The sequence below is a fragment of the Globicephala melas genome, chromosome 16, assembly GCF_963455315.2.
Source record: "Globicephala melas chromosome 16, mGloMel1.2, whole genome shotgun sequence".
NCBI lineage: Eukaryota > Metazoa > Chordata > Mammalia > Artiodactyla > Delphinidae > Globicephala > Globicephala melas.
Genome location: NC_083329.1, coordinates 55,657,342 through 55,684,795, shown reverse-complemented (window position 1 = coordinate 55,684,795; position 27,454 = coordinate 55,657,342). Strand labels below are relative to the sequence as shown.

At 44.5% G+C, this 27,454-nt stretch overlaps 1 protein-coding gene across 25 annotated transcripts in view; it reads right to left on the bottom strand.

The window, feature by feature from the left end:
• Positions 1-27,454, bottom strand: part of KCNMA1 (potassium calcium-activated channel subfamily M alpha 1) — a 741,810-nt gene that overhangs the window by 283,942 nt on the left and 430,414 nt on the right. For 24 of the 25 annotated variants that reach the window (XM_060286605.1, XM_060286606.1, XM_060286602.1 and 21 more), the window contains 2 exons: positions 22,861-22,954; positions 21,899-22,010 (listed from right to left, as the gene is read on the bottom strand). In XM_060286605.1, the coding sequence (XP_060142588.1) occupies positions 21,899-22,010; positions 22,861-22,954 (206 nt within the window). Of the gene's footprint in view, positions 1-19,212; positions 21,303-21,898; positions 22,011-22,860; positions 22,955-27,454 lie in introns of those variants that run through there. The other variant, XM_060286620.1, reaches the window with a different exon arrangement.

Sequence of the window (27,454 nt, the reverse complement as noted above, 5' to 3'; positions counted from 1 at the left end):
TTATGCATTCCTCTGTTCTATTTACCTATTTATATTTACATGTTTATATGTAAAATTTATCCATTTACATATTTATGTGTAAATTTTATCCATTTACATATTTATGTGTAAATATAAAGCTATACTTATATACATTTTACATAAATATATTTACAAATACATTTATGTATTAAACTGTCTTTAATATGTATTAATCTGTTATATATATTGTTATATATATATCATACTCATCAAAGATTTTATGCTCCTGTTGTAGATGGGTATTTTGAATTCCCACATCCATAATAGGAATAAGCTACTCTAGGCTGAAACTGTGTCTTATGTTTCACAGTATCCCATGCAAGGCAAGCGCAGAGGTACGATCAATACATTATCTGTTGAATCACGTATTAATCTCGAATTACATCCACAAATCCTGCTCTTTTCTCTCTCTGCCTTTTTCCAGGCTCCAAGAGGTACACGGAGTCTACTGAAATTATTATTACTTTGGGTCCAGTTAAAAGCACCCAAAATTGGTACTCTGAGTGGCCCTATTCCAAGCATCATTTTATATAAAAAGAGCTATAATCCTATGAGCAAGGAAATGTAAAAGTGACTGCAGCACGGGAATTTCTTCCCCATACAGATAATGGCCTCAACCGTTCTAATAAGCAATGGCCCCAACCGTTATGGCCCCAACCGTTCTAATAAGCAAATAAAATCTCTCAGACAATTAAGTTGGTGTTTAAGGCCATATGCTCTGGAATCCCCACAAGTATTTTGAAAGATTGCAAAATTGTTGGTGATAGAGAAATAAACCATTAGCTGGAGTATAATAGATTATTTAAGACTGGCCAGAAACAGACAGACAAGAAAAGTATTATGCAAAACCTTTTAGCATCTAACCTTATGTTACTTGTATCATTACTAATGTTTTCCTGGACCACTTTCCATTGTCAGGAAATAAAACAGACAGGGAGTTTTATTGTTTTCTGACTACAATGTAGAGATGATATCTTTTCCTCTAGTTTTGATCAAGATGGAGACTGGGAAGACCCAAGCCAACTGAGAGGAGCTAGGAATGTTTCTTCTTAAATCTTTTTTAATCTCTAAGGAAATGATCTAAAAATCACAGAGAAAGACAAATGGTACTGCTAATATGTGGAATCTAAAAAAAAAAAAGGTACAAATGAACGTATTTATAAAACAGAAATAGACACGCAGACATAGAAAAGAAACTTACGGTTACCAAAGGAGAAGTGGGGAGGGCTAGGGATAAATTCGGAGTTTGGGATTAACATATACACACTACTATATATAAAACAGACAACCAACAAGGACCTACTTATAGGACAGGGAACTATACTCAATATCTCGTAATAACCTATAAGGGAAAAGAATCTGAGAAAAAATATATATGTATAACTGAATCACTTTGCTGTACACTTGAAACTAACACAACATTGTAAATCAATTATACTTCAATTAAAAAAATAAAATGAAGTGTAAGAAAAAATGAAAAACGAAAAAAAGTAAAGCATAAAAGTCACCAGCAAAGATGATTTTTTTGGTCTTTACCTAGATGAGAAGTATCCGGAAACTTTTAAAACAATGGTTCTTAACATGGCATTCGTGGAACTTACATGGAAAGTAAAAATAAAAATCCACTGGCACTCTCCAATGGGCAAAGAGAGAGAGAACGCACAGAAAGCTTTTGAGCACTAGACAGGCAAACTGACTTAGGGACAGTGGGAAAATCACTCCATCGACACTGATTTTCCAATCTGTAAATAGGGAATGTTGGAAAGATGCCTGTGACATGTGAAAGGTATAGGCTGGAAATCCCCAATTAATTTTAGAGGGCCTCACATACATTAATGAAATGGACAGTGTGGTTCTTATTTACTACACTGTCATGACTCCTCCTTCAAAGATCTGACCTGCTGAGGATAATGATCTTGTCTTTACACTGATGAGTAATCATCATTCTGACTGCCGAGAGGTCGGTCATTCCAATTCTGTTTCCCCAGAGAAGTACAGAAATAATTATTCCTGTTTTACAGATACAGGAATTAAACCTTATGAGGAGAACTCCTGGGGCTTCCCTGGTGGCGCAGTGGTTGAGAGTCTGCCTGCTGATGCAGGGGACACGGGTTCGTGCCCCGGTCCGGGAAGATCCCACGTGCTGTAGAACAGCTAGGCCCGTGAGCCATGGCTGCTGAGCCTGCGCGTCCGGGCCTGTGCTCCGCAGCGAGAGAGGCCACAACAGTGAGATGCCCGCGTGCCGCAAAAAAAAAAAAAAAAAAAAAATTCACCAAAGAAGGAAGCACAAGAGATCCAATTACCCTCTCCTAAAACATGCCCCCCTTCACTATTTTCTGTGAGGGTGATGGTACCATTCATGGGGAGACATCCAAACCCAAACCGATCATTCTAGATTTTTCCTACCCCCCTCACCCTCCACACATCCATCAGCCACAAGGCCTATTAGGGTCTTTCTCCTTAATCTTTCTCTTGATCCCCTCAACCTGTCCATAACTCCTGCTTCTGCATTAATGAACACTTCTCCCTTAGATTCTGAGTAGTCTCAAGTAATCCCCATCTCCAAGCTACTTCCCTCCCGATTTCTCCCCACCGGGTGTTCTCCACACGCTTTCCTGTAGACTTCTGGATTCTAAAAGATTTTCAGAGAGACAATTCCAAGATCAGACATGCACACTGCAAACTCGCTCACACGTGACTCCAAGTCCTGGCCGATGTGGCCCCTGCCTCCCAGGGCTGCCTTTCCAGGGCCTTGTCATCACACCTACCTGCAGGAGAGGGATTCAGGACCCATAAGAGAAACTGCTTCGGAATCTTTCCTCACATGGTTCCTTCCCTGTCTATGCCTGGGCATCATTCAGGCCTTCGTGGTGCAAACAACACCATCTCTGCGAATGGAATAGAACTGACCACTCCTTCCCCGTGCCAAGCTTAGGTCACTTCACTATATATGTTTTTGTTTTTGTTTTTTGTGGTATGCGGGCCTCTCACTGTTGTGGCCTCTCCCATTGCGGAACACAGGCTCCGGACGCGCAGGCTCAGCAGCCATGGCTCACGGGCCCAGCCGCTCCGCGGCATGTGGGATCTTCCCGGACCGGGGCACGAACCCGCGTCCCCTGCATCGGCAGGCGGACTCTCAACCACTGCGCCACCAGGGAAGCCCACCCTATATATGTTTATTACACCTTTATTTTTACATATATCTTCTTCAATTAGATATTAAACCATCTGAAGAGAGACACCGTGTCCTATTTCTGCTGTATGTCCACTGCCCGGTACAGAGCCTGGCACAGAGCACGTCCTCAATAAATGCTTGAATGGATGAGTCAATCAATCAATTAAAAATCTCATAAAACCTTTACTCTAACCATGAAGCTACTCCTATAGCAGCAGATGGTGAGCTGTAGCCTGTGGGACAAATCTGACCTTTCACTCTTGCCATACAACCTGCAAGCCAAGAATTTTTTTTTTTACATTTTTAAATAGTTCAAAAATATTAGTCCAATAATATTTCATGGACATGAAATTGGATGAAATTAAAATTTCAGTGTCCTCAAAGTTTTGGTGGGATATAGCCATGCCCATTCTTTCACGTACTGTCTATGGCAGCTTTCCTGCTACAAAGGCAGAGCTGAATAATTGGGACAGAGACCACCTGGCCCCCCAAAGCCTAGAACATTGACTATCTGGCTCTTTATAGAAGTTTGCTGAGACTTATCTTATAGAATGGAACTTGGGCACCCTTGTCATTTTATCATTCACTCCATGGATATTTACCATATGTCAAGTGTTCTGACAGGTTCTGGGGATAAAACATAGAGCCAAGAAAGGTACCTGCATGGTGGGACTCACAGTCGGGGTCCAGAGCAGGAGAAGGAGACTAAAAAATAATCTTATAAGTACCACTGCAATGACAAGTCTGGTGGGTGCTAAGAAATGTTACGTGGGCTAACTTCCCATTATACGCTGACAGTTATTATCATTATTAAAGACTGTCAAATCAGTGCCCAAACTGTACAGCACCAAGGTAGATCTCTTTTTCTCCTTTCCCCCTTTTTCTGCCCCTAGACTCTTGGCTCTCAATCAGGTTTTGCTTTTAGACTGACTTGTGACAAGCTTCTCCTCCCTGGGTGACACTTGCCCACTTCATAACCCCGGGTCTGAGAACAAAGCCTGGCCCGAGAGGCACTCAGGCATCAGTGTGGAATACATGGAAGAATTAATTAATTAATAGAAGAAACGTGGGCCAATTCCTTGGCATCCCTGGGCCTCCGTTTTCTCGTAAGTACAATAAAGGACACATTGTTCCCAAGTCCTTCCAGTTTTGCTCTCTGCGATTCCTCATGTCCTTAGAGGTGGCCCCCATCTGGCTTTCTGATTCACTCATTTCCTTGGACATAAGGCAGCCTCCTTCTGCCTCTGCGGGCTGATGCATCGTCTCTTGAATGACACATGAACTCTGCCCAAGGCAACGCAGCCCACACCAATCCGTTCCACAGATCGCTGCTGACAGAGAACAGGGAGTATACCTTGGGGTTTCAGCCAAGGTCTGCTCAAGGTCTTTGGCATAAAGGGTGGCCAGGCTGCACGCACACCAGCAGAGAAGAGAGATAACACTGGCTTCATAAATTGGCCCATTAGAGCTAAGAATCATGAAGATTTTCCCTCCACACACATTTTCAGATTGCGACTTCAACATGGGTTGGCTATTTTAAAACACACACAGATACACACAAACCACCCCCCTTGTCTTCCTGGACACGCACACACACACATTTTTGAAGATCCTGGAACCTGTAGGGCTCTGGAAACCTAATTCCAGGATGACTCAGTAGTTCTTTCCCCTCCGGGAGCAGTTGTTTTCCTTTGCTACCTACACCCTGTGGAAGCAATATGGACAAAAGGAGATCTGCACCCATGGGTATTTGTTTCTCTTGCCCTGTTAACTGCCTCATTCTAGCAGCCAAAGTCAGATAACTGAAGTGTCCCTTCACCAACCACAAATGCTTGCAGGATTCCTGTTATCCCTGGAATAACACAGCCAATTGCTCGAATGTGTTTCCTCCTTGAAATCTCTCAACTTTCCATATGGCAAGAGGGCATCCAGAATTCTGTTTTTCCTTCTACTGTAGCTCTCACTCCTCTTCTGGTCTCTTCCCTTCTTTTTATTTTTTTTCCATCTTTGGAATATTTTTTCCATCTTTTTATATTTTTTTCAACTTTTCTGAGATGAAGTCCAGCCAGAGAGTCAAAGGAAATGACACAAATGTCACACCAGGAAAAATCAACAGGCTTTCTCTTCCCCAAAATGAGTTGATACAATTCAGGATAAAAAACATTCACAACTTTTTTCGGCCTCTTTTCATATTATTCTGCATCTACTAGGGGACTGAAAGCATATTATATGAAAAGCTCTATTATCTTCTACAGAAATGACCTTTGAAACCCACCCAATGGTCATCAATGGTAATATTCTGCTAACTCGCCTCCCAGGAGGAAACAGTAAAATAATACTACTAACACAGGGGCATCTCATTTCAACACCACAGTTCTGTTTCATATATAGGTGCAGCTATATCGAGGTATATGTATTACGACTACACTCAAGTTTATTAATAAAGTTCCTATTTCTGTTTAGGTTTGACAAACATGTCTATTCAAATCTGTGAATTCTTTGATTTTTGTAAAGTGACAGCTTGATGTGTGAAAAGGAAAGTGACAGATCACTTCAATGTTTCCTTCAAATCCAAAACCAAGTCAGTCAAAAGACGGGAGGAAAATATCCTCCTGGGCTTAAGAAGATTATGTAAACGATTGAAGATGGTCCTTCACTTTAATGAAACAGGTAACACCTTCACGCTGGATCCAGGCTAGAATTCCTCGCCTAGACCCGTGTTGGATGCCCACTGAGGTTTGCTTTTGTTGGGGGAGTGGTCTCAGCACACGTTTAGCCTGAATACGCATGCCGGCCGCCTTCTCCAAATCCTAGCTATTGGACTGACAGTCATCTTTTTCAGGCTTCTATACATAGTCTGGGGACCCTTTGAGGGATGGGTTATCTTCTCAGCATCAAAAACTTAGACCTGGGCTTCCCTGGTGGCGCAGTGGTTGAGAATCCGCCTGCCAGTGCAGGGGACACGGGTTTGAGCCCTAGTCCGGGAAGATCCCACGTGTCATGCAGCAACTAAGGCCGTGTGCCACAACTACTGAGCCTGCGCTCTAGAGCCCGTGAGCCACAACTACTGAGCCCACGAGCCTCAACTACTAAAGCCCGCGCACCTAGAGCCCGCGCTCCGCAACGAAGAGTAGCCACCGCTCGCCGCAACTAGAGAAAGCCCGCGCGCAGCAACAAACACCCAACACGAATTCTGAGGACAGCAGCTCTTATGGTGTCCATTCCTACTTTCTCTCACTAGGTGGCAGCACTACACAGCAAATCTTTGCAGAACAGTGGCCTGGAAAACACAACGGTGCTGAAGTGAGGGGCTGGGGAGAGCCTCTGAGTTACTGGAAAAGGACAGACACCGGCGGGAAGGTAAATGCAGGTCAAAGCATGTAGCATCTGTGTTTCTCATAGGTCCCTTTGTGCTTGCAATCGAGCCTGGCCCTTCCTCTCCACCAGACTAGAAGTGCTTTGACTAACGGGAGGGAAGCAAAGGCATATCGCCTAAAATAAATTTTAAAAAACACAAAATCAGAATAAGAGGGCCTCAGACAATGTGCACTTTGCTCCAGTGGCCATAACATTTGGGAAAGGATTTCTGACGTAGTTTGCAAAGTCAAGTTACAGTATCTTAAGCTGCCTAAGATATTCACCTACCATATTAAGAATAGTTAGTTGTTAATCTGCTGTAATCAGTTCAGTGTTGTCAACAGATGCCAAGTCACAGGCTTTGTAATGATACCAGACAATAGATGTAGTAAGAGAGAAAAGAGTCTAAGAAGACCATATTCTATAGAGAAGACACCAGAATTTCCTGTGTCCCTGGCAGAGAAATAGCCTATATCAGTTTCTAAAAGGCAAGTCACTGTAGCCAAACATAATTGATCCGGAAGGGGAACAGGGGGGAGGGGGAACGGGGGGGAGGGCGAGGAGATGCAGGAGAGTGGGTGGAGGGACAGAGGGCAGACGGGAGGGGGAACAGGGGGAGGGGCGGGAGGAGGAGATGCAGGGGGGAGAGTGGGTGGAGGGACAGAGGGCAGATGGGAGGGAGAGGGGGAGGGGGGAGAAGTTGCCACTGGACACTGAGCAGGTGTCAATATGGCAAGAATCAGCCAAAGGTGATCATTGGCTATGCTTTTAAGAGGAGTATTCACTACCCAGCCAGGCAGCCTCCCCTCTCAGGCTTCGCTCATTTGTCATCTTCCTGTCCCTGTTAACATTTGCGTTTACAGCCTGGGGTTTGTAGACTTGTCTTTCCCATCATGGGGGAAAGATATCTTACTCACAGTTTAAACTCCAAGCCCAGCACAGCAACTAACATATTACAGTTGTTTTAAGGTTTGTTGAGTGAAAGAATACGTGAAAAAGATAATAACAATATAATAAGGTTCCTTACACTAGAGCTGAGATTAGGTTAAGGTGAGTGAGGGGCCCAAGGAACAAAATCTAAGGAGGTGCTCGCCTTCAGGGCCACTGTGTCTTCCTAGTTCCCTTTTTACCATATGCCAGTTTTGTTCGTATGCCTTATCTCCTTGATAGGGTTTTTGAAGATTTCCATCTCTCCTCACATATAAGGGCTAGTACTGAACAGTGAGTACCTAGTAGTAATTAAAAGCGCAGGCTCGGGCTTCCCTGGTGGCGCAGTGGATGAGAGTCTGCCTGCCGATGCAGAGGACACGGGTTCGTGCCCCGGTCCGGGAAGATCCCACATGCCGCGGAGCGGCTGGGCCTGTGAGCCATGGCCGCTGAGCCTGCGCATCCGGAGCCTGTGCTCTGCAGCAGGAGAGGCCACAACAGTGAGAGGCCCGTGTACTGCAAAAAAAAAAAAAAAAAAAGATCACAAAGCCCTGAGTTCAAATCCTTACTGCATCACTTTCAGAAGTCAGAGCTAAGGAGATAGTTCACCAGTTGCAGGTCCTTCTGTCTTACAGAGCTGTTAAGAGGATGAAAGGAGAAAGCATATAAAGAGTTTGGTGCAATACCTGCTACATAACACATGGTACCTCTAATCATAATATCAATAAAACAGCAAATGTAAGATTTTGTTTTATTACTCGTACCTTTCTAACCAGGATCAGAGGGAAGTTCATGATTAGTAGCTACTACGTGCAGACCTTTAGAGGAATGTACAAGAATATGTAACAAGCTGCTGATCTAGAGAGCAGGGGTCAGATCACAAACTTTCTGTAAAAAGCCAGATGGTAAATCTTTTAGGCATTGTGAGCCCTAAGTCTCTGTCTCATTGCCAAAGGCAATATGTAAATGAATGGGTGGTTGTGTTTTAATAAAACTTTATTTACAAAAATAGGCAGTGAGCCAGACTTGCCAATTCCTGATCTAGTTGAGCCAAGGACTTGTACGTATTCCTTATAAAAACACAGCCAACGTCAGAAGACCCCCCATTCGAGATACAGATGATAATAGTTTTAGAAGAGTCCAGATCATAACTGGTTGAGTTCAGGTAAATATTTAGAGAGGACAGCTAGACAGGGCAACTACCAAAGTTGTGGAGATGGGATGTATCTGCAATTGGGGTCCGAGCGGCTGGTAAGTAGGGTGGCTGGAGAAAAGAGGCGAGACACTCACAAAGAGGCAGACAAACAGGGGTGGAAAGGGAGGCTGGATGAGAATATAAAGGTCAAAGACTGTGAGACTGAGTTTTTGCAAAAGAGAAGAGTTTGCTGTGTCCCTGGTCGGGCTGGGAGGACGTTTTTCAATCCACCCAGGAAATACTGACGTAAACAGTGCCCTTTGTGGGGTGGGTTGCTCAATTCTTATCTGGGAAAAGAGAAGTTGAATACAGTGATTGTCATATGGGAGCAAAGTGGTGTCGTGCTGGTATTTGGTACTTATGTCTAGTAATACAGTGTGTTTCATTAAAAACGGAGTTCTGCTCATCACCCATCATCTGCCCTTCCTTTGGCCAGCAGGCCCAGGTCCAGGCCTGGGCATCTCCGTGTCTCCAGGTGGGATGACTGGGAAAGAAGGTTTGTTAAAATAAATAATCCTGGGGGAGGAGAGGGGTCAGGCCCTAACAGAATCCTTTCCAGGAGAAGGGAGCTGAAGGACTCTATCTCAGGCGAGGGAGAAGGGCAGGCTCGAGGGAAGGGATGGGAGTTGGGCCTGGGATTTCTCCCCTCTCCCCTCTTCTTTCCAAATCTCCAACACATCCTCTTCCTGTTTTCCTTAATGAGCCAACTCTATCCCAATTCAAGGGAGTTTAGGAAGAGATATCCACCCAAACTGGCTCTGGAGGAAATATGAGTGACTAATAAACACAAACAAAGGTCCTTATTCTCACTAGTAACCCAGGACTTGGAATACCTTAGAATAGAGTTACGTATGGAAGATCAGAGGTCTTTCTAAAGAGGGCCCCTCTGTTCAAGTTGAAATTATACTGTGTATATAATACACTGGGTATATCTCAAGATGTAAATGATTCAGATTTTAATTTCAAAAATATACTGAACTAAGGGATTACATCAATAAAGATACGGATATTTTGGTAGGTAAAAATAGTAAGGTTTACTAGAATATGAGAATCCTGTAAACTGGCAGAGCAGCCACTACTAGAAATCACGGTCAGCCTCACGCTAGGCGGGACTACTGGTTCCCAAAGTGTGGCCCCAGCCTGACAGCATCAGCCATTCCTCGGGAACTTGTTAGCAATGCACATCCTCAGGCCCCAACCCAGATACCCTGAATCAGAAACTGGGAATGGGGCCCAGCAATCTATGTTTGAACCAGCCCTCCAGGTGATTCTGATGCACGCCAAAGTTTGAAAGCCACTGATCTATCTAGAATACGTAGTGTCCTTGTTCCGAAGCAACTATCCTTAATGATGACCAGAGACTCTGACTCAATAGATCTGGGAAGGGGATCACATGTATTTGTTCTTGTTTCCTACGTTTTTCAGGTATTCGGGTATGTTCCTGATTTAAGAACCACGCCTGTGGAGGGCTTCTCAGACTCAGCTGAACGTTGGAATTACACAGGGAACTCTAAAGCATTACGATGGCTGAGATCCACCCTAGTGATTCTGATGTACTGGGTCTGAAGTACAGCCTGGCTGGGGGCGGGGAGGGGGCGGGCAGGGGTGGAGGGAGGAGGAAGTCTCAAAGCTCCCCAGGCCATTCTAATGTATTGTCAAGTATATCATAATATACACTAACACACTAGTGTATCTAATATACAGTTCAGCATGTATTGGGTTGGCAAAAAAAACTTCGTTCGAGGTTTTCCATAAGATGTTACAGAAAAACCCAAACAAATTTTTTGGCCAACCCAATATGGCAATTACCTGCATAATTTATTAAACCAAATTCCTCAGCCCCACTCTCCAAAGAATCTATAGGCTTGGATGTGGTCCCGAGAAGTTTCACCTCTGACGAGCTCCCAGGTGATGTGCTGGCCAGCACTGCTCTAGAGGAATATGCTTACTTTTTAGATACCTGGGATCCACTTTGGGCTGAGATGGCCAACTTTCCTCCCTCGGAACTCCTGGACTTTTATTGTTCATTCTTCCTTATAAAGTACCCACCCAATTAAATTACCGACATCTTTAAGGCAGAACTGTTTTCCCCATCTGTGGGCCACTCCTAGGAATCAGTGAATTGCACACAGTAGGTATTCAGTTGAATGAATGCATGAGTGTCTCGGAGCTGCTTCCCAGTGTTCATTTTCTCCCTACTGCATCAGCTGGCCCGGTCAGTCCATCACGGCCCTGATCTCCTCGAGAAGAATCAAGGCATTCTACTTTTTGAGGGTGATGGGAAGGTAACTATCTGTCCAGTCCTAGAGATTTAGGTTGCTTGGGGAGACTGTTCCAATAATACCCCAGATGAAGTACAGCCATCTGGAGAGGGTTTGGCACCGATGAAAACCTACTGCTGAATGTGTTCCTTGAAGACATTCATTTTAGAATGTTATTTCCAATTTGGCATATCCCAGAGGTGTACAAGTCAGAGAGGATTTAGAATCTCTGCTACCTACAGAGGGCATCTTATTTAAAGCATGTCCCTGACAAAGCAATATCAAGTGAACACAACTGGAAATCTCTTACGGGGGAATAATTTCCCTAGAGGCAGTTTCAGCTACAGAAACTACCGGAACAGCAATCAGCTTCCTGACAAACATCCGAAACCTTTAGCGTTCCATTTTGCTGGGGCTGCCTTCTTCGGAGCCCAGTCACAGGGACAGAACTCAACGAATTCATTTGTCTTGTCCCACTACAGCAATTCAGTCTCAATGCCACTGCCAAGATGCATGTGCCACTGAGGCTTCCTGCCCCGCTCCAAAATAAAATAAAGTTCAGGCAAAGAGTAAAGCCCGTACTGTCTAACATTATGGTCCATTCAAGGTGGAGTAACAGTAGTAACATGGACGATTTTTACTCATTTGACTACTAGTATAGAATAAACCAAGAAGCTCAGAAGAGGGGGCTGGTAAAAAAAAAAAATAGTTTGAAAGCTGATAGGTGATAGAATTGTTCTTAACTCAATTCTTTCAAAGAATGGAATGAGTTGCTTTTCCTCTCAATTTCCTTTCCCACCTGGGAGTACCAATTCAATTCTGGTAGGATTTGTCAGGGGACTGGGGCAAGGAGGAAGCTTTAGTCTTTCATCTGATTGGACAAGACTGTTAGACTAATTTTTTAAAGTGTAACTATTATGGCTAGATAAGCTTAGAGCTTAAGCATAATATACTATTGAGAAACATGGACCTTGGAGGTAGGCTGCCCAGGTCCGAAGCCTGGCTCTGCCACGTACCTACACTGTGACTCTTAGCAAGTTACTGAAACTCTCTATGCCTCGGTGTCCCCATTTATAAAATGACACCTATTTCATAGTATTCTTTGTAAGCTTACCTGAGATAATGATATATTGTATATGTACATGCACGTATACACATACACATACACGTACATATAAATGTATAATGTGAACACATCTATCACTACTCTGGTTACAGACCTTTCTCTTTTAAAGCTCTCTCTCTCTCTCCCTCTCAACCTCCTTCTGCCCCCAAAGACATCAGACCCAAAAAGAGAAGTCACACTTTTAATTTGCTTTATTATTATTTTAAATGAAACCACTGACTATAGGGAAGGGTTTACTTAGAAGGCTTTGGGCTTTAGAGAATCTAGATGTAGGAGTTGAAAGTCCAGCCGCCTCAGTTATGGAGTAGGTGACCTCTGGGGACTCTCAAAGGCCCTTCCTTCCACACCTTGGGCACTGTGACCTGGAACCCTCTTGGTCATCCTGGTTGAGTCAAGTTATCAGATGCCAGGTACCTTATGGGAGGGCAAAGTGAGCTTACCCACCCCTCTGCTAGCCACAGACTGCCCGTTTTGGGTTTGAGTTCACATGTCGCCCTTTCCTCTTCCATCTGACTTAATCTCACGCTAATCCAGCAAACTCCAGGACAGTCCTGTAGGGGGAACCAGAGTCCTTTCTTTTCAGAGCCCAAAAGGCCATTTCGGCTGCAGCAAGAGTCCTGGCGATGAAGCTGGGGCTGGCGCCAGGGCCTCTGTTATACCTTTTTGCCTACTCCGGCCTTGCGTACATTTAGTTCCATTTGGGGAGGGTGGTGAGGGGTTTCATTGACACCATCCTAATGAATTCCCTGGCATCCGTCCAAGAAAGTTAATTACTTCGTTTCTATACAGACTTGGTACCATTGGACCTTCCACTAAAAATAACTTCAATAAACATTTGTTAAGCTTCCACTGCATGCAAGAGTGTCCCAGAGGTACAAAAAGGAAAAGTTCATGGTACTTTCCAACACAAGACTCACATCCGAGAGCAGCGGTGTCCAAGAGAATTTTCTACGACGGTGGAAATGTTCTCTATCTGTGCTGTCCACTACCTTAGCCACTAGTCATGTGGATCTCTTAAGTACTTGAAATGTGGCCAGTATGACTGAAAAATTGAGTTTTTATTTTATTTAATTTTGATTTTAATCTACGTTTAGATAGTCAGATGTGGCTAGTGGCTACCCTATCGGATAGCACGGTCTAGGCTGGAAAGCCTTGCTACTTAAAGTCTGGTCCCCAGGCCAGCACCCATTAGCATCCTCTGGAGCTTGTAGAAATGCAGAGTCTCTGATCCTACCCCACACCTCCTGAATCAGAAACTGCATTCGAATAAGATCTCCTGGTGCCTCATGTGCCGTTTAAGCTTAGGAAGCACCCTTCTAGGGAGGAATTCATTCGACAGTCATAGTTAGAAGATACATATATATCCAAGTGGTTCTCATCCTTACTGTGCTTTAGATGCAACTGGGGAGTGTTAAAAAAAAATGCTAAGCCTGGGTCACTCCCCCACTCCCAACCCAGATCCTCCCATCTAATTGGTTGGAGCTTTGGCCTGAACATGGTGAGTTTTAAAAGCTCTTCAGGGATTCTAAGAGACAACCAAATCTGCAAACCACCCGAGCACAGACTAGGGCAGTGGTTCTCAAAACTGAGTGGACATCAGGATGACCAGGAGGGCTTGCAAAACACACAGATTGCTGGATCAAGCTCTCAGAGTTTCTGATTCACTGGGTCTGGGTTGGGTTCTAAGAATCTGCGTTTCTAACAAGTTTTCAGGTGATGCTGATGATGCTGGTCCGGCAACCACACTTTGGGAACCACTGGCTTAGTCATTTTAAAGCACCGACTCCAGAATCAGACCGACCTGGGCTGAGTCCTGGATCCACCATTTACTACCTGGGGAAGTTACCTAATCCCCAAACCTCAGCTTCCTAAATTGTAAAATTGGACTAACAGTACTTACTCATTGAGTTGCTGTAAACACTAACTGAGATAATGCCTGTGAACTGTGGAGCCCAGTGTCTGCTCTTAATAAGCAAGTTCATTATTATCATTAGTGGAAGAAGACACCCATTCACTCAACAAGCACAAACTGTGTGTCAGGCACTGTTCCAGACACTGGGAACACAGCAAAAACACAAGATGGTCAAGGTCTCTGCCACAAAACCCACAGAAGTTGAGTTCGAACTGTGAGTAGAAAACAGACTGATTATACAGCTCTTACAACATTAATCGCAAGAGCAAAGGAAATAAAGGTCAGGGAAGAATTCATTCCAGCTGGGAGGACGGGAAAGCTGCCCACAGGAGGTGGGATTAGAGCTGTGCATTCCTGAGGAGAGAGACGATATTCAGAGCAGCAGGGAAAAAACTCACTCCTGAGGCAGGGACGAGGGAAGGCGAGCAGGGCAGATGCAGCCTGGTGGGGCTGCAGCTGGAAGTCTAAGGAGAAAGAGAGGCAGGGCTGAGTGCCTGGCCCCGGCCTCTACTCTCTGCCCAAATCACACTCGGTTTTTGGTTTTATTTTGTTTTTTGTTTTGAATATCAATACACTAAAAACTACTGATGTCCAGAAAGTGAAACCAGCCAAAGGCTTTCATTCTTGATTACTCTCCCCCAATGCAGAGTTTAGTTAATGAAGGTTCTGATATGAACCTCACCCCACCTGTTGTGGGATTCCTCAAGCAAAGGAGGGGCCTTGGGGCGAGACGCCCTATAACGTGGATGGACAACACAAGAGACTCCTGGCCCTTCAGCCGAGCCCCCCGAAAGACTGATCACTAAAGGGGAGAGCGGGGCTCTGACCCCGCACACTGCTTTCCTTGGGAAAATGGTGACAGACCATCACAGCTCACTCGCTCATCTGGCATTCTCCAGTTCCATTCCTCTCTACTCTTAAGGGAATTCCAAAAAGGCAAGAAAGCATGAGCTCTAAGGAAAGAGGGCTTTTAAGCAAAGGACATGCAGACCAAACACGTTCTTCTCGGTTACTACAGCCTCACAGGAAGGGGTGCCCGGACCTCTGTAACTTGCTTGAGTACAATGATAACAGGCACATCTATCTAGTAATTCATCTGTTCCCAAGAAAAACAAAAACAAAACTCATTGCTAGATAGAAATGCAGGGAGGGGTAAATTCTCTGGTTCCAAACAAGATCTCCCCGTGGGTCTCCTCCCATGATAGGCTGGAAAAGTGCAAAGAGTCAAGGGCACAGAGGGCCCTCAATGCCTACTAGAGCTTTTGGACTCCATGGCGCTACGTAGAGCCACTTGACAGGTCTGAACAGGGGCATGGGTCCCAACTTAACAGTTCCTGGCTCTCTATGACTTTGGGCAAGTCACTTACCCTCTATGAGCCTCAGTTTCCTCTTTGGCAGCATGGGAATAATAGGAATACCCCTTTCAGTAGGCAGAATAATGCCCCCACAGATGTTCATGTTAACACCCAGAACACGTGAACACGATAACTCACATGGCAAAAGGGGGGAATTAGGGTCGCCAGTCAGCTGACCTTGAGATGGGGAGGGTACTCTGGGTTATCCAGATGGAGCCAATGTCATCACGAGGGTCTTTAAAAGTAGCAGAGGGAGGCAGAAAAGAGAGGCAGAGAGAGGTGAGGACAGAAAGAAAGATCAGAGAGGCAGTGTGAGAACTCAGCCCACTGTGGCTGCCTCTGGAAGCTGGAAAAAGCAAGGAAATGGAATCTTCCCTGGAGCTTCCAGAAGGAGCACAGCCCTGAAGACACTTTCATGTCAGCGCCGAGAGACCTACGTTGGACTTCTAACCCACAAGACCGTAAGGTAATAGACGGGTGTTGTATTAAGGCGCGACATCTGCCGCAATTTGTTCCTGCAGCAATAGGACACAAGCACGTCCATCTGGCAGGGCTGTGAGGCTGATACCTGGCACACCGTAAAAACACTTGCTTATCTCAGGTGGTATTACCATCCGTGGGCCCCTGCCATTCTCCAGACAGGGCAGGCTCCTCTCCGGCACAGGATGCTCGCTGCTTCCCGCTCTGCCTGTCTCACCCCTCACCACAAGCCTCAGCTGAGCCCCAGCCCCTCGAAGCCTCCCCGCTTTCCTCCACCCACGTGAGCTCTTTCTTCTCTGAACTGCCACAGCCCTTGCAGCCTGGACCTCGCGATTTCGGACGTAATTAGATAGCTGATAGTGCTACCTGCTGTTGTTGCATGAGTGTTTATTTTGGTTCCAAAACTAAATTGAAACCTTGGTCTCAAACAGGAACTATGTTTTGTCCTGTCGTTGTTTTTAAGGACCTGTACTTTTTTTTTTTTTTTTAACAGTCCTGTTTTTATCACTTTTGACACAAAAAGGGACTGCTCAGGCATGTATTTATAAGCAGATACTCTACATCATTTTAATTTCCCTATGACTGAGCACTAACTCATTTTTTCTATTTTTTAGCAGAGTTTTCTATTTTCCAGCAGAGTTTGCTAAAGGGTCTAAGGTCTAAGGCCAGGTCTAACACAGACTAGAGAAGCACGTTTAGTTTTGTTTTTTTTGCGGTACGCGGGCCTCTCACTGCTGTGGCCTCTCCCGTTGCGGAGCACAGGCTCCGGACGCACAGGCCCAGCGGCCATGGCTCACGGGCCGAGCCGCTCCACGGCATGTGGGATCCTCCTGGACCGGGGCACGAACCCGTGTCCCCTGCATCGGCAGGCGTACCCCCAACCACTGCGCCACCAGGGAAGCCCATGTTTAGTTTTTGACCACAGTTCAGTGACTGGGGCTCCTCACCATACCCTGATTTCATCAGTCAGAGAAGAGGGGGCAATGTTGGAAATCACAGTAAAACTAGGAAAGGAGGTGGCCACGCATGTGTTCCTCTTATCCCAGGGCTGAGTACACAGTAGGTGCTCAATAACAGCCAGTTAAATGACTGGCTGGTGCGTGTATTCTTATCTTCTCCTCCACTCTCTTCCTTTAACCCCACAAGATGACCCTCAACAAAAACACATCAATAAACAAAGGAGGCACAGCCCATTGACCTACCTTGGGGACATAGTTCGCACAAGAATGAGACAAACAGACAAAAGCGTTCTCCCCAGAGCATGTTATTCGAGTCTCAAAATAAGATTCATCTCTCATTTCAAGGTACATTTATTTTAGTGAGGATTTTGTGAATAAGCTAGTGTGTGGGAACAGGAATTAAAATAAGCAGCGACTTGCTGCCTGCCGACATGGATGTCCTCACATCCCACTGCCTTATTTTTGGTTCCATTCCGGTTTGTTTTCTTCTCTGGGACTTTAAAATATGATAGAGAGGTTAGAAAGAGAGGCTGGGGATAATCATTGCTTCTCTTCATGAAGCTCGTCCCCACTACAACTCCTTGAGGTGAGTGCTATTATTATCCCCATTGGACAGGTGAGAAGACTTGAGTTTAAGACAGGGAAAATGACTGTGCCCAAAGCGACCCATTGGAAAGTGGCTGAGCACGATGTGAATTGAGATGGTGGAGCCCAGAACATGATACCGATCCAAGTAGCTCTACTGACCTAGGACCTGCAGGAGCCCCCAGTATCTACCTATATATCTGTTTCCCTCTCTTCCTCTCAGGTGGAGCAGGTCCGATCCCCAAGTTGCTAGGGTACCCTGGGACTCAGGAGACTGCACGCGAGCTCTATTTGTTTCCCTGGTCTTAATGGCAGTTCTAGAAACTGGAGGTAGACAAGGAAAAGTGAGAAGAAAAGGTGACACGAGCTATGTGTGTTTTTAAGCAAGATCTCTTCCCTTCCCTGCCTGCCTGAAGTGAAGCTTCTATGAGATAGGATGAAATAGAGGGATGCCAACATAAGGCAGCCAAAGCTGCTTAGTCATTCCCAACCCAGTCCTCAAAACCCCAAATCTCTCAAGGGTAAGGACAGAGGCAGAAGAGCGGCCTAAGAGAATGGACATGAAGTCAGACCAGATCTTGGGTAAAGCACGCCTTTCCCTACTCCCAGCCTACAGGACCCTGGACAAGAAAGTTAACTTCTTTGAGCCTCCGTCTCCTTATCTGTAAAATGGGACAATATTTCCTACCTCATAGGTTTGCTATGAGGATTGAGTTCACGTCTGCAAGGGCTTAGCGGAGCGCCCAGCACATAGCACAGCTGGAATTAATACTAGCTGTTTTTATAAATATACTGTCCAATGCACTAAGATGATGCATGCAAAAAAGTAAATAAATATTGTATTATATAATATGCAACCATATATTAAGAACAGGAAATCAAGTGATGCAAGTTATGCTCCAGAAAAGGTAAGGGCAGCGGGGGGGGGTAAGGGCAGCGGTGTAATAACCCATGTATTAAATCAGATGCAGGAACCTCCTCAAATATCATTATACTGAATTCTCTTCCATAACAGGCAGACCAGTTTTGGATTTTACCCAAGGGGCTTAGTTACCAAAGAACCAAAAGTATTCCATTAAACGTGTTTTCTCCTGCAAGAGGAGAAAGGTTCTTAGTTGTTGTTGTTATTATTTCATACCCCAAAGGTTGCTGGTCTTTGTTTCCAACTTCAATAGCACTTATGCTTCCTAACATACTATGTAATTTACTTATTTATTAAGCTTGTTGTTTCCTGTTCTTCCCTCACTGCAATGTCAGACGGTGGAGTGCTGCCTATTTTATTCACTGTTGTTTCCTAATCATCTGGAAAAGAGCCTGGCACATAGTAGCTGCTTTATAAACATTGTTCAATTCACGAAGAAATTAAAGCACATTCTAGAGCATATTTTTTTTGAAGAGCAAACACAACTGAAGCAAAGCGTCTGTCATAACTCTTTTCTCCCTCTCTTTGTTTTTTTTTTTTTTTTTTTTTTTTTTTTTTGCGGTACGCGGGCCTCTCACTGTTGTGGCCTCTCCTGTTGCAGAGCACAGGCTCCGGACGCACAGGCTCAGCGGCCATGGCTCACGGGCCTAGCCGCTCCGTGGCATGTGGGATCTTCCCGGACTGGGGCATGAACCCGTGTCCCCTGCATCGGCAGGCGGACTCTCAACCACTGCGCCACCAGGGAAGCCCTCTTTTTTTTTTTTAACTGAACTATAGTTGATTTATAATGTTGTGTTAGTTTGTGGTGTACAGCAAAGTGATTCAATTATATATATATATACACACACACACACACACACACACACACACACATATATATTCTTTTCCATTATGGTTTATTACAGGATATTGAATATAGTTCCCTGTACCATACAGTAGGTCCTTGTTGTTTATCTATTTTATGTACAGTAGTTTGTATCTGCTAGTTCCAAACTCCTAATTTCTCCATCCCCTACCCTCTCTTCCATTTTTCTGTTCTCTCAGACTGATTTTCACTAGATCAGAACACACCTCCAAAAATCAGGATGACATCATCCACAAAAAGGCCTGGGTTGTTTTTTACAACATCCAAGTCCTCCCAACACTACGACTCCAGGGAGTGTTTCACTCACAGCAAGGAGACCTGGCTCCGCACCCTGACCTGGGGCGAGCCCTACCAGCTGCAGAGGAGGGATGTTTCCACCACAGTCAGGTAGGGGTCCTCTCCATCTTCTAGGACCACAAGGAACCCTGACATAAAATTCAGATTCAGGAAGTATGAGGGCTGGAAGGTAATTTAGTCTAAACCTCCCCATTTTTCTGATGGGAAAACTGAGGGTCCAGAAAAGTGAGTGGTTGTTCAAGTGCGCAGAGGCGTTAGAACACAGCCAGGAAGAGAAGGCAGATTCCTTTTCTTCCTCCTTCCTTCTTCCTTTCCCCCCTCCACCCTTCTCTCTCTTTCTCTCTCTCTCCTCCCTCCCACTCTCTTCCTCCCTTCTTCCTTCTCTCTCTTCCTTCGTTCCTTGTCTATTTGTTTGGGGGTGTGTTTGTGTGAACTCTTCACAACAGGATGGTTTAGAAAGAGCCCCGGTTAGCAGTCCATACATAATCTTGACCCAGGTACGTTGGTGATTTAATTCACTAAGTTCCCAGTCCTCTGCAACAACCAAGATTCCAAATTTTCTCAAATTTCCCATAAATGATGCAAGAGGCTTAGAGATTTTCTGAAATGAAAGAACCTTAGCGATTGTCTAACCCAACCTCTGTTTCACAGATGAAAAACAACAGGCTGAGGGAAGAAGAGTGAGTTCCTCAGGTCACAAGGCTGGTTAAGAGCTCAGCTGAAATGGCTGGGACCCCAGGCACCAGAGCAAATTAACAAACACTCAGGATGTTTCTCAGATTGGTGTGCAGCTCTAATGGTCGCATCGTGCTGGCAAGAAAACCCCATCTAAGCAAGCACCCCTCAGATAGGAAGGAAAACATTTCCATTGAGCAACTGAATGCAATGCTAATGAGAAAACTAGTAGAAAAGAGAATCCAAATAAGATACACACACAGAGATACATACATACATGTATGTATGTGATTACTGCATACATTGTATATAAAAGGTACTTATTTTTAAAATACTTGATACTAGGTATATAATAAATTCACAGTGCTAGCGAGGACATCAAAACATACATGCTAGCAGAAGCATATCTTGATACAACATTTTTGAAAAGTTCTCCATTAATATCTTCACAAACGAAAATATACATTCTCTTTGATCCAGCAAGTCCTCTTCCAGGAATTCTATCGAGAGATAGAATTGTCCAGATATGTGGATGAGAGTGTTGACTAAGCCATTGTTTATAGCAGAAAAGAAAACAATCGTGGTGCATCATTTGGGTCACGGCTGAATAAATGCACTACGGCAGCGTATGGGACTGGGTGCAGTTGTCATAAAATGAATCACTACAGAGCTGAAGGGATGGCTGTCACTTATCAGTTAGTAAGAAAGCCAAACTGCAGTGCAATGTGACTGATACAATGATCTTGTACAAAGACCACCACCTCTAAAACACATCCGTGTGTGTTTGTGGTGAAATCAGCACGAAGGAAAGATGTGAAAGTCTATAACGCTGAGCATCCCAGGGAGAGGGCAGTGATGGATGCGGGCGGAAGAGACACTTAATATTTTCATTATGCATCTTTGAATGTTGATATTATATATATATATATATATATTACTTTGGAAAAAAAATAGGTTGAGACAAAAAATTTCTGAAAATAAAGACAGAAGGATCCCACAACTAGTCCTCCGAGTCCTGTTTCAGTCTCCCCTCTTCTCCTGTAGACCCATGACAGCAGGAACACTCTGAGGAAATTATTCAGTGTGGCAAAGAGAACCCCGAAGCTGTCTCTCTAAGCCTCTGGCTGTCATGACCATCCTCTGAGCTACTTTTCACACCAAATTGTCCTAATCGTGACACAGGAAGTGACCTGCCAAGCAGACACAGGAAGTGAGGTGTGAACACAGCTCCAGCAAAAGCTCTTCCTTTAACACAGGAAAGGAGCTTGATCTCCCTCAAGGTGAGGGTGACCCTAGACACTTACCTCATCTCCCACCCCAGAAGGGAACTCACAATTATAAAGAAACCATGCAGGACCCACTCATCACAAAACTAAGCAGCAGACAGAAGCTAACTTTGGCAGGCAGGCCTTCTGGGGCACCTGAATCAGCTACTCAGAAAGCTGGCCTTGTGCCCGTGGGCTTCTTCATCCAGTCCTGACTCCCAGTTGAATGAAAAGTGACAGAACCATGAAGAGGTCCTGGCTGTGACAGTGATGGCCGCTGGGCTTCCACAATGATAAAACATTCTCTGAAGCGCTCACTGTACACATCCTTCTGGGCTACTGCTCGCTTCCAAGAGGACTCTCACCGTCAACTTCTAAAACTCCAGGAGTTGTTCATATGAATCCACAAAACTTTCCTTCTGTGGATTCCCAGTCCTCTGATGCACCCCACACGCACCAGATTCTATATTTCAGCCATGGCTCAGAAACCAGTAAGAAGGAAGGAAGAGAGATCGACTTACCAAGCCAACTTCTGTTTAAGTACACAGACACAAACACGGGGGGGACCGTGAAGAAATCTACTACAGAGTTCACTTCCAGCCAGAACCACAGCTTGTCATTGGCTGCAATAAACTGGGGGGAAGAAAAAAGAAGAGAGGGAGAGAAAAAAATGAGAAGCATGGTGCCGGCATTCAAACTATACTCTTTTGCCAAAGGGTACGTTTTGCTTTTTCACGGGGGCCTGGAGGGAGAGTTTATATTCTTCTTATATCTATACCAATCACATGCTATTTTTGTCTTCGAATTTGCATACACTCTCTAGTCTTTTCTAGAGACTGACTGTAAGCTACGTTAGCCTTGGGGAAAGATCAGGTAGTATATTTTTCTGTGGTTTTCAACGGCATCATAGGCAAGTTTGAATTATCTCACCTTTCTTAAAGTCTCTAATATAAATATAACTATAGATAAAGCATATATGTATGCATTCATTCACACACACAATCTCTGTAATCTACATTCTGTACAGCTCCCTTCATAAACAGGGTCTAGTATAAATCCCCCAAGCCGCAAATTCTGCCCATCTAGCCCCTTGATTCAACCCTCACAACTCACTGTTCTCTCAGGATTCAGCTAAGTGAGCACTGATAAGCATAATCTTAAGAGGAGAAGGTTTTCTTCCCTCCTATTTAAGGTAACCATGCATTCATGCGTGACTAGAGATGAAAAGCGGTAGACCAGTAGAGGTGTAATAGTTATTTCAATGCCTATTTCTCCTGCTCGGAACAAAATGAACAGGTACTTCAGGAAATGCTGAGCTAAGGAAAGGGCTCTCTCGCAGAAAATCAGAATGCGGATCTATGGTCTCCCCTGGAAACACTGGGCTTCCTCTTGCCTGCGGGAGCGGATGGCTGATGTGGAATGGTCCCTGGGTGTAAGATGTGCATGCCTCATTGTGCTACTGAGCAGTGCTGTTCAAACTTACCCGCAAGCCAAAGTAGAGAAGGAAGAACACGTTGAAAGCCATGTCGATCTGTAATGTGAAATCTTTGTAGAAATTCTGGCAGGATTCTATTGGGCTATTAGACAGGAAGAAGAAAAAGCAAGAGGTAAATGAAAAGCATCGTCAAGTCTTCCACGTTGCTGTGCAGTGGTGGTGCTTGGGGGAGAGGACAAAATGAACGTTCATAAGATAAAACATTTGGTCTTTCTGTCCCCTGTGATCATCAAGCAAGCATTGCCAGGGGGTCTTTCCATTCAACCATACAGTCTTTTGTTATTTTATTTGTTTTCATCATTTTATACATATACTATGTTCATCAACATTCAACAGTTGAGCTAAGAATCTAAAGAGGCTCATGCAGACACCATGGAGGAAGGACAAGCAGAAGAAACCACCGAATTCCTCAATTTCATATTAACCCTTAAAGAACTGACTTCTTTTAGAGGACACAAACGTAAGCTAAAAGCAGTCCCTCCTACTCTCCGGCACATTAGAAATGAAGCCCATTTTCAATTAAACACAATGGCTGTGTTTTAGACCTTTTAAAAGCCATCAGTTGATTAGTAAGAAAGGACCCAGGAGCATCTCAGGAAAGCTGTGGAGGAGAGGATCCTCCTCGATGTTCTGGCTAGACTAAATATGGACTTAAATGCAGCACTCTGATCTGGGGAAAGAAGCGTTGCCCAACTGGTAAAATTCAAGACCATTAAACCAATATATTGAAGCAGTACTCTAAGGGTTAATTTTTTTTTTTTTTTTTGGCATGCAGGTTAATTGCCTTTGCGTGTGTCAAGCAGCCAGTGCGAATCCCCAGCACACTCTACTTTGTTCAAGAGTAGGCAGTTCAAAAGTGTACGACTATACAAACTGGTACATGGCTTCCATGTGCTTTCCTGCATCAAACTGATCAGAGGATCGAGTGTGAAAAGTCCCAAGGTCTGGGCTGGGTGGGAAGCAGGAAAGCCTCATAAGCCTTTCAAAGCTGTGAATGAAAAGTCACAGTATACTGTTCTCAGTGAGCACATGGTTCTACTCAGGCCAGGAACATCAAGAAGGTGAGGTGAGGCAGAGAAGGGAGGATGGAGAGAAGTAAAATACTTCCCCCAGATGGGAAGCAACATGGACCTCCCGGCCAGGAGAGGGCTAGCTTGAGAAGTGCAGGATGGAGGATTTCCGAGTATCACCACTTCGGAAATTGCTGTACACGATACCAGTTAGTATAGTTGTACTTCTGTAGCGGCAGTGCTTGGCTGTTCAACAGGCAGGAATCTGTGCAGTATGAGAATGCAGGGCCCACTTAAAGGCAGGGTGAGTCCGTCTGTGGGATTCTCCGATCATGTTACATGCACCGGATTTATCCATTCTTCATCTGTATTACAAGTCAAACATGCCCTTTGTCATCTCCCAAGTCACAAATATGTGGAAAAGCCTCCGGACAAGCATGAAGAGGAATCTACATGTGCATTTACACACTAAGCGGACTGAACAGAAAACAAACACTGAAAAACAGTTCTTGCATAAAGGAAATGGCAACTGCTAGGTTTTCACTAAGGGAAAGTGGGAGGAGAGACAGCATGGAGTTTGCTTAGTCCAATGCTGAAAGGAGGCAGGAGCAAAAGAGACTCAACACCATAGCCCACCCTGCTCTTTGCCTGGCCTCCTACTCAGGTATTGATTCAATGAAAAAAGGAGAATTCAGGCCTGGGGTTAACAAGTGACACTTCTACAATTCCCAAGCCATAATGGCATTTTGTTTTGTTTCAAGAACAAGACCCACAAGGTCCACATGTGTCAGAGTTCTTAGCTACTCTAGCTGCAAGGAAAAGAAGTACATGAACTAGGTTGACCAGAAGTCCACTACAGATCCCAAGGGATGAAGAGACAATGCAGCTCTGTGCTATGTAAGCCACTGGTATGACGTGCTACAGAAGTAGTGAAGAGTAAACAGTATGTGTGTGTGTGTGTGTGTGTGTGTGTGTGTGTGTGTGTGTGAGAGAGAGAGAGAGAGAGAGAGAGAGAGAGAGAGAGAGAGAGAGGAGAGAGAGAGATTGAGGATGGGGGGGCTCTGTTGGTAAACACTGTGTTGCACTCATGTCTTCCCTTGTGCCAGCAGTGACTTAGCTGTGCATTATAAATTCGTTTTCATCAAGACTGATGTATACACAATTTAGGGGACGGAGAGAAAGTCTTGGTTCTCAAGTCTATTATGGAAAACCCAGTATCACTTCACCAAGGCCACACAATAACCTTACTATTGCTCTCACAATATTTACTGGTGGTATATTTGAGGGCCCGATGAGTTCCCTAGCTCCTATTAATTCCACTGCTTCTGTAGTTAATTTCGTAGTAACCTTGAAATACATCGAGCAGGGAGAGTATCTGCTAGGCTGTGGAAGAGAATGGAACAGTGGGGGAAGAGATGTTAGCTCAATGCCATTGAGGATATTTCGGTGCGACACAAATGGAAGTAGATGTTTGAAAGAGTATAAGGAATTAGGCTGTAGCAAGTTATTTGCACTGTTTCTTGACTTCCCTGTCATTTCTGCTGTTCCCTCCTATATTGCCCATCCCCAAAGGTAGCAATGAGAGGGCTTGATGCTAAAGGACACTCTGTTGAAACATATACCTCAACAGCACTCCTGACTCACAGAGAACAATGTTGAAACCAAAATAGACCTTTTCTCTAGTCTTTTATTCAAAACTTTATAGAACTGATTTAATCATCCTTTTATATCATTCCTTGAGTCTCAGACTTTGAGCTGAAACAATAAAGGAAGTAAATTATGCTGCTGGTGCTGGAGGCTTTCCCTCTGGCTGAAGCTCACCAGTAACGTGAGCCACTTCACTAAGATGAAGAAGGGGGAGAGAAGCAGGAAACTCTGCAACAGAAGAGGGCCAGCCCCCAGGAACCCAGTAGGACCGGAGTGATCAGGGAGTCTGGTTTCTATCTCTCTCAGCTCTTTCCTGCTTGCCGTAAGAGCCCAAGGAGAAATGTCCTGCCTAGTTTTCTCAAGTGGCATCAGAACGGTTTATCAGGATCCCCTCTAAGATAAATCCTCTGAGTGCCTTTAGTCCATGGACTCACACAATCAAAGACCACAGAGCAGAGATTCTAAAGCCCCATCGTTTCATTCCCCAAATGGAAACAACCCAGGGAGAAGTTCATTGATCTTATAAAAAGAAAATACAGAATTCAACAACAAAAGCCAGGATTTATTTTCCTCCCAAAGAGACTTTATCTTAATGATTAATGCTCATTGCAGGACGGAGAATGAAATACAAACTCTTCCTTCCTGTGTAAAATAGAAGAGTTCCTTGTCAGAAATTTTAAGACCTAGAAGTCACTTTATTTTTTCTACAAAGGAAAGTGACTCTGAATTACACACTTAAATGTGGATCGCCATTCTGATGAGGCATGCCCACATCAGAACAGGCTTTTTATGGACATATGTTGCCAACAGAAAAAAAATAAATAAATAAGAGTTTTAAGAACTGAGATAAAAACACTAGACCTGGTAGTAGAACTGACTTTCCCTAAATTGCTCTTGGTTAACTAATGACTTACTAATTAGAGAAGATAAGATAGTTGGTAAGCTGATGGACTGTTCATTACTAGGCTCCCATAGTCCATGGATCAAGTGTGATACTAAAACCTTAGGCAAATTTAGCATTTTGATCAGGACTCTATGATTGGGGCACCTTCAAAAGAACCTCAAAAAAAAGCTGCTCCTGATGGGATAAACTTTCAGCGTAGAACAGGTTGGAATACGAACCCTTGTTTCCTCTTGACCATCAAGTAAGCATAACCTAAGTATTTAGATGTCTCTACAGAGGAAAATGAGACTCACCCAAGTGGGAAATATATCTTTTTTCACCTATTTAACGATACAGTATCCCACGAAGACCTTTGAGCAGGGAGATCCAACAGCCCTTCTTGAAGACTGACTTCAGAACTTATCTTTCCAAAGCATGAGGCAAGCAATGACTACCCAGGTTTTCTTTTAAGGGGCAGGGGGCTAAGGACAAAAATCTCACTTCTAGCAGTTGTGATGCCTGTATCATCTCCAAGAAGGAAGTAACTGCCTCTCTTCTCAGCCTCTAAAACCTCCCTGGTATTTTCTGAAGTCTGTTTTCCTAACTCTCTGAGGCTGGCTTTCCAACCCTTTGAAAATATTTCTCCAGAAGAGTGTTTCTCAAACTTTAGCATGCACCTGGAGGGCTTGTTAAAACACTGGTGGACCCCACCCCCAGAGCTCCTGATACAGCTGGCGTGGTATGGGGTCCTGAGGATCTGCATTTCCCAGATGCTGCTGCTGAGCCGGGGACCCCACTTTGAGAACCACAGCTCTTGAAGAACTTTCCTGCAACTACACACTCCTTACAGGTGTTGCTGCTCAAGGTGACTCCTATTCAGACCTGAACAAAGAGGATTAAGCGTTCGAGCCCATCCCCAGACAACCACCTGCCTACCGCTTAACGAAGTGCTGAGATCAAGGGGTTGAATAGAGACTATCATTTTCAGATGTGAACAGGGCGATGGGGGTGGTGCGGAATTAAGACAATACAGGGAAGTAAT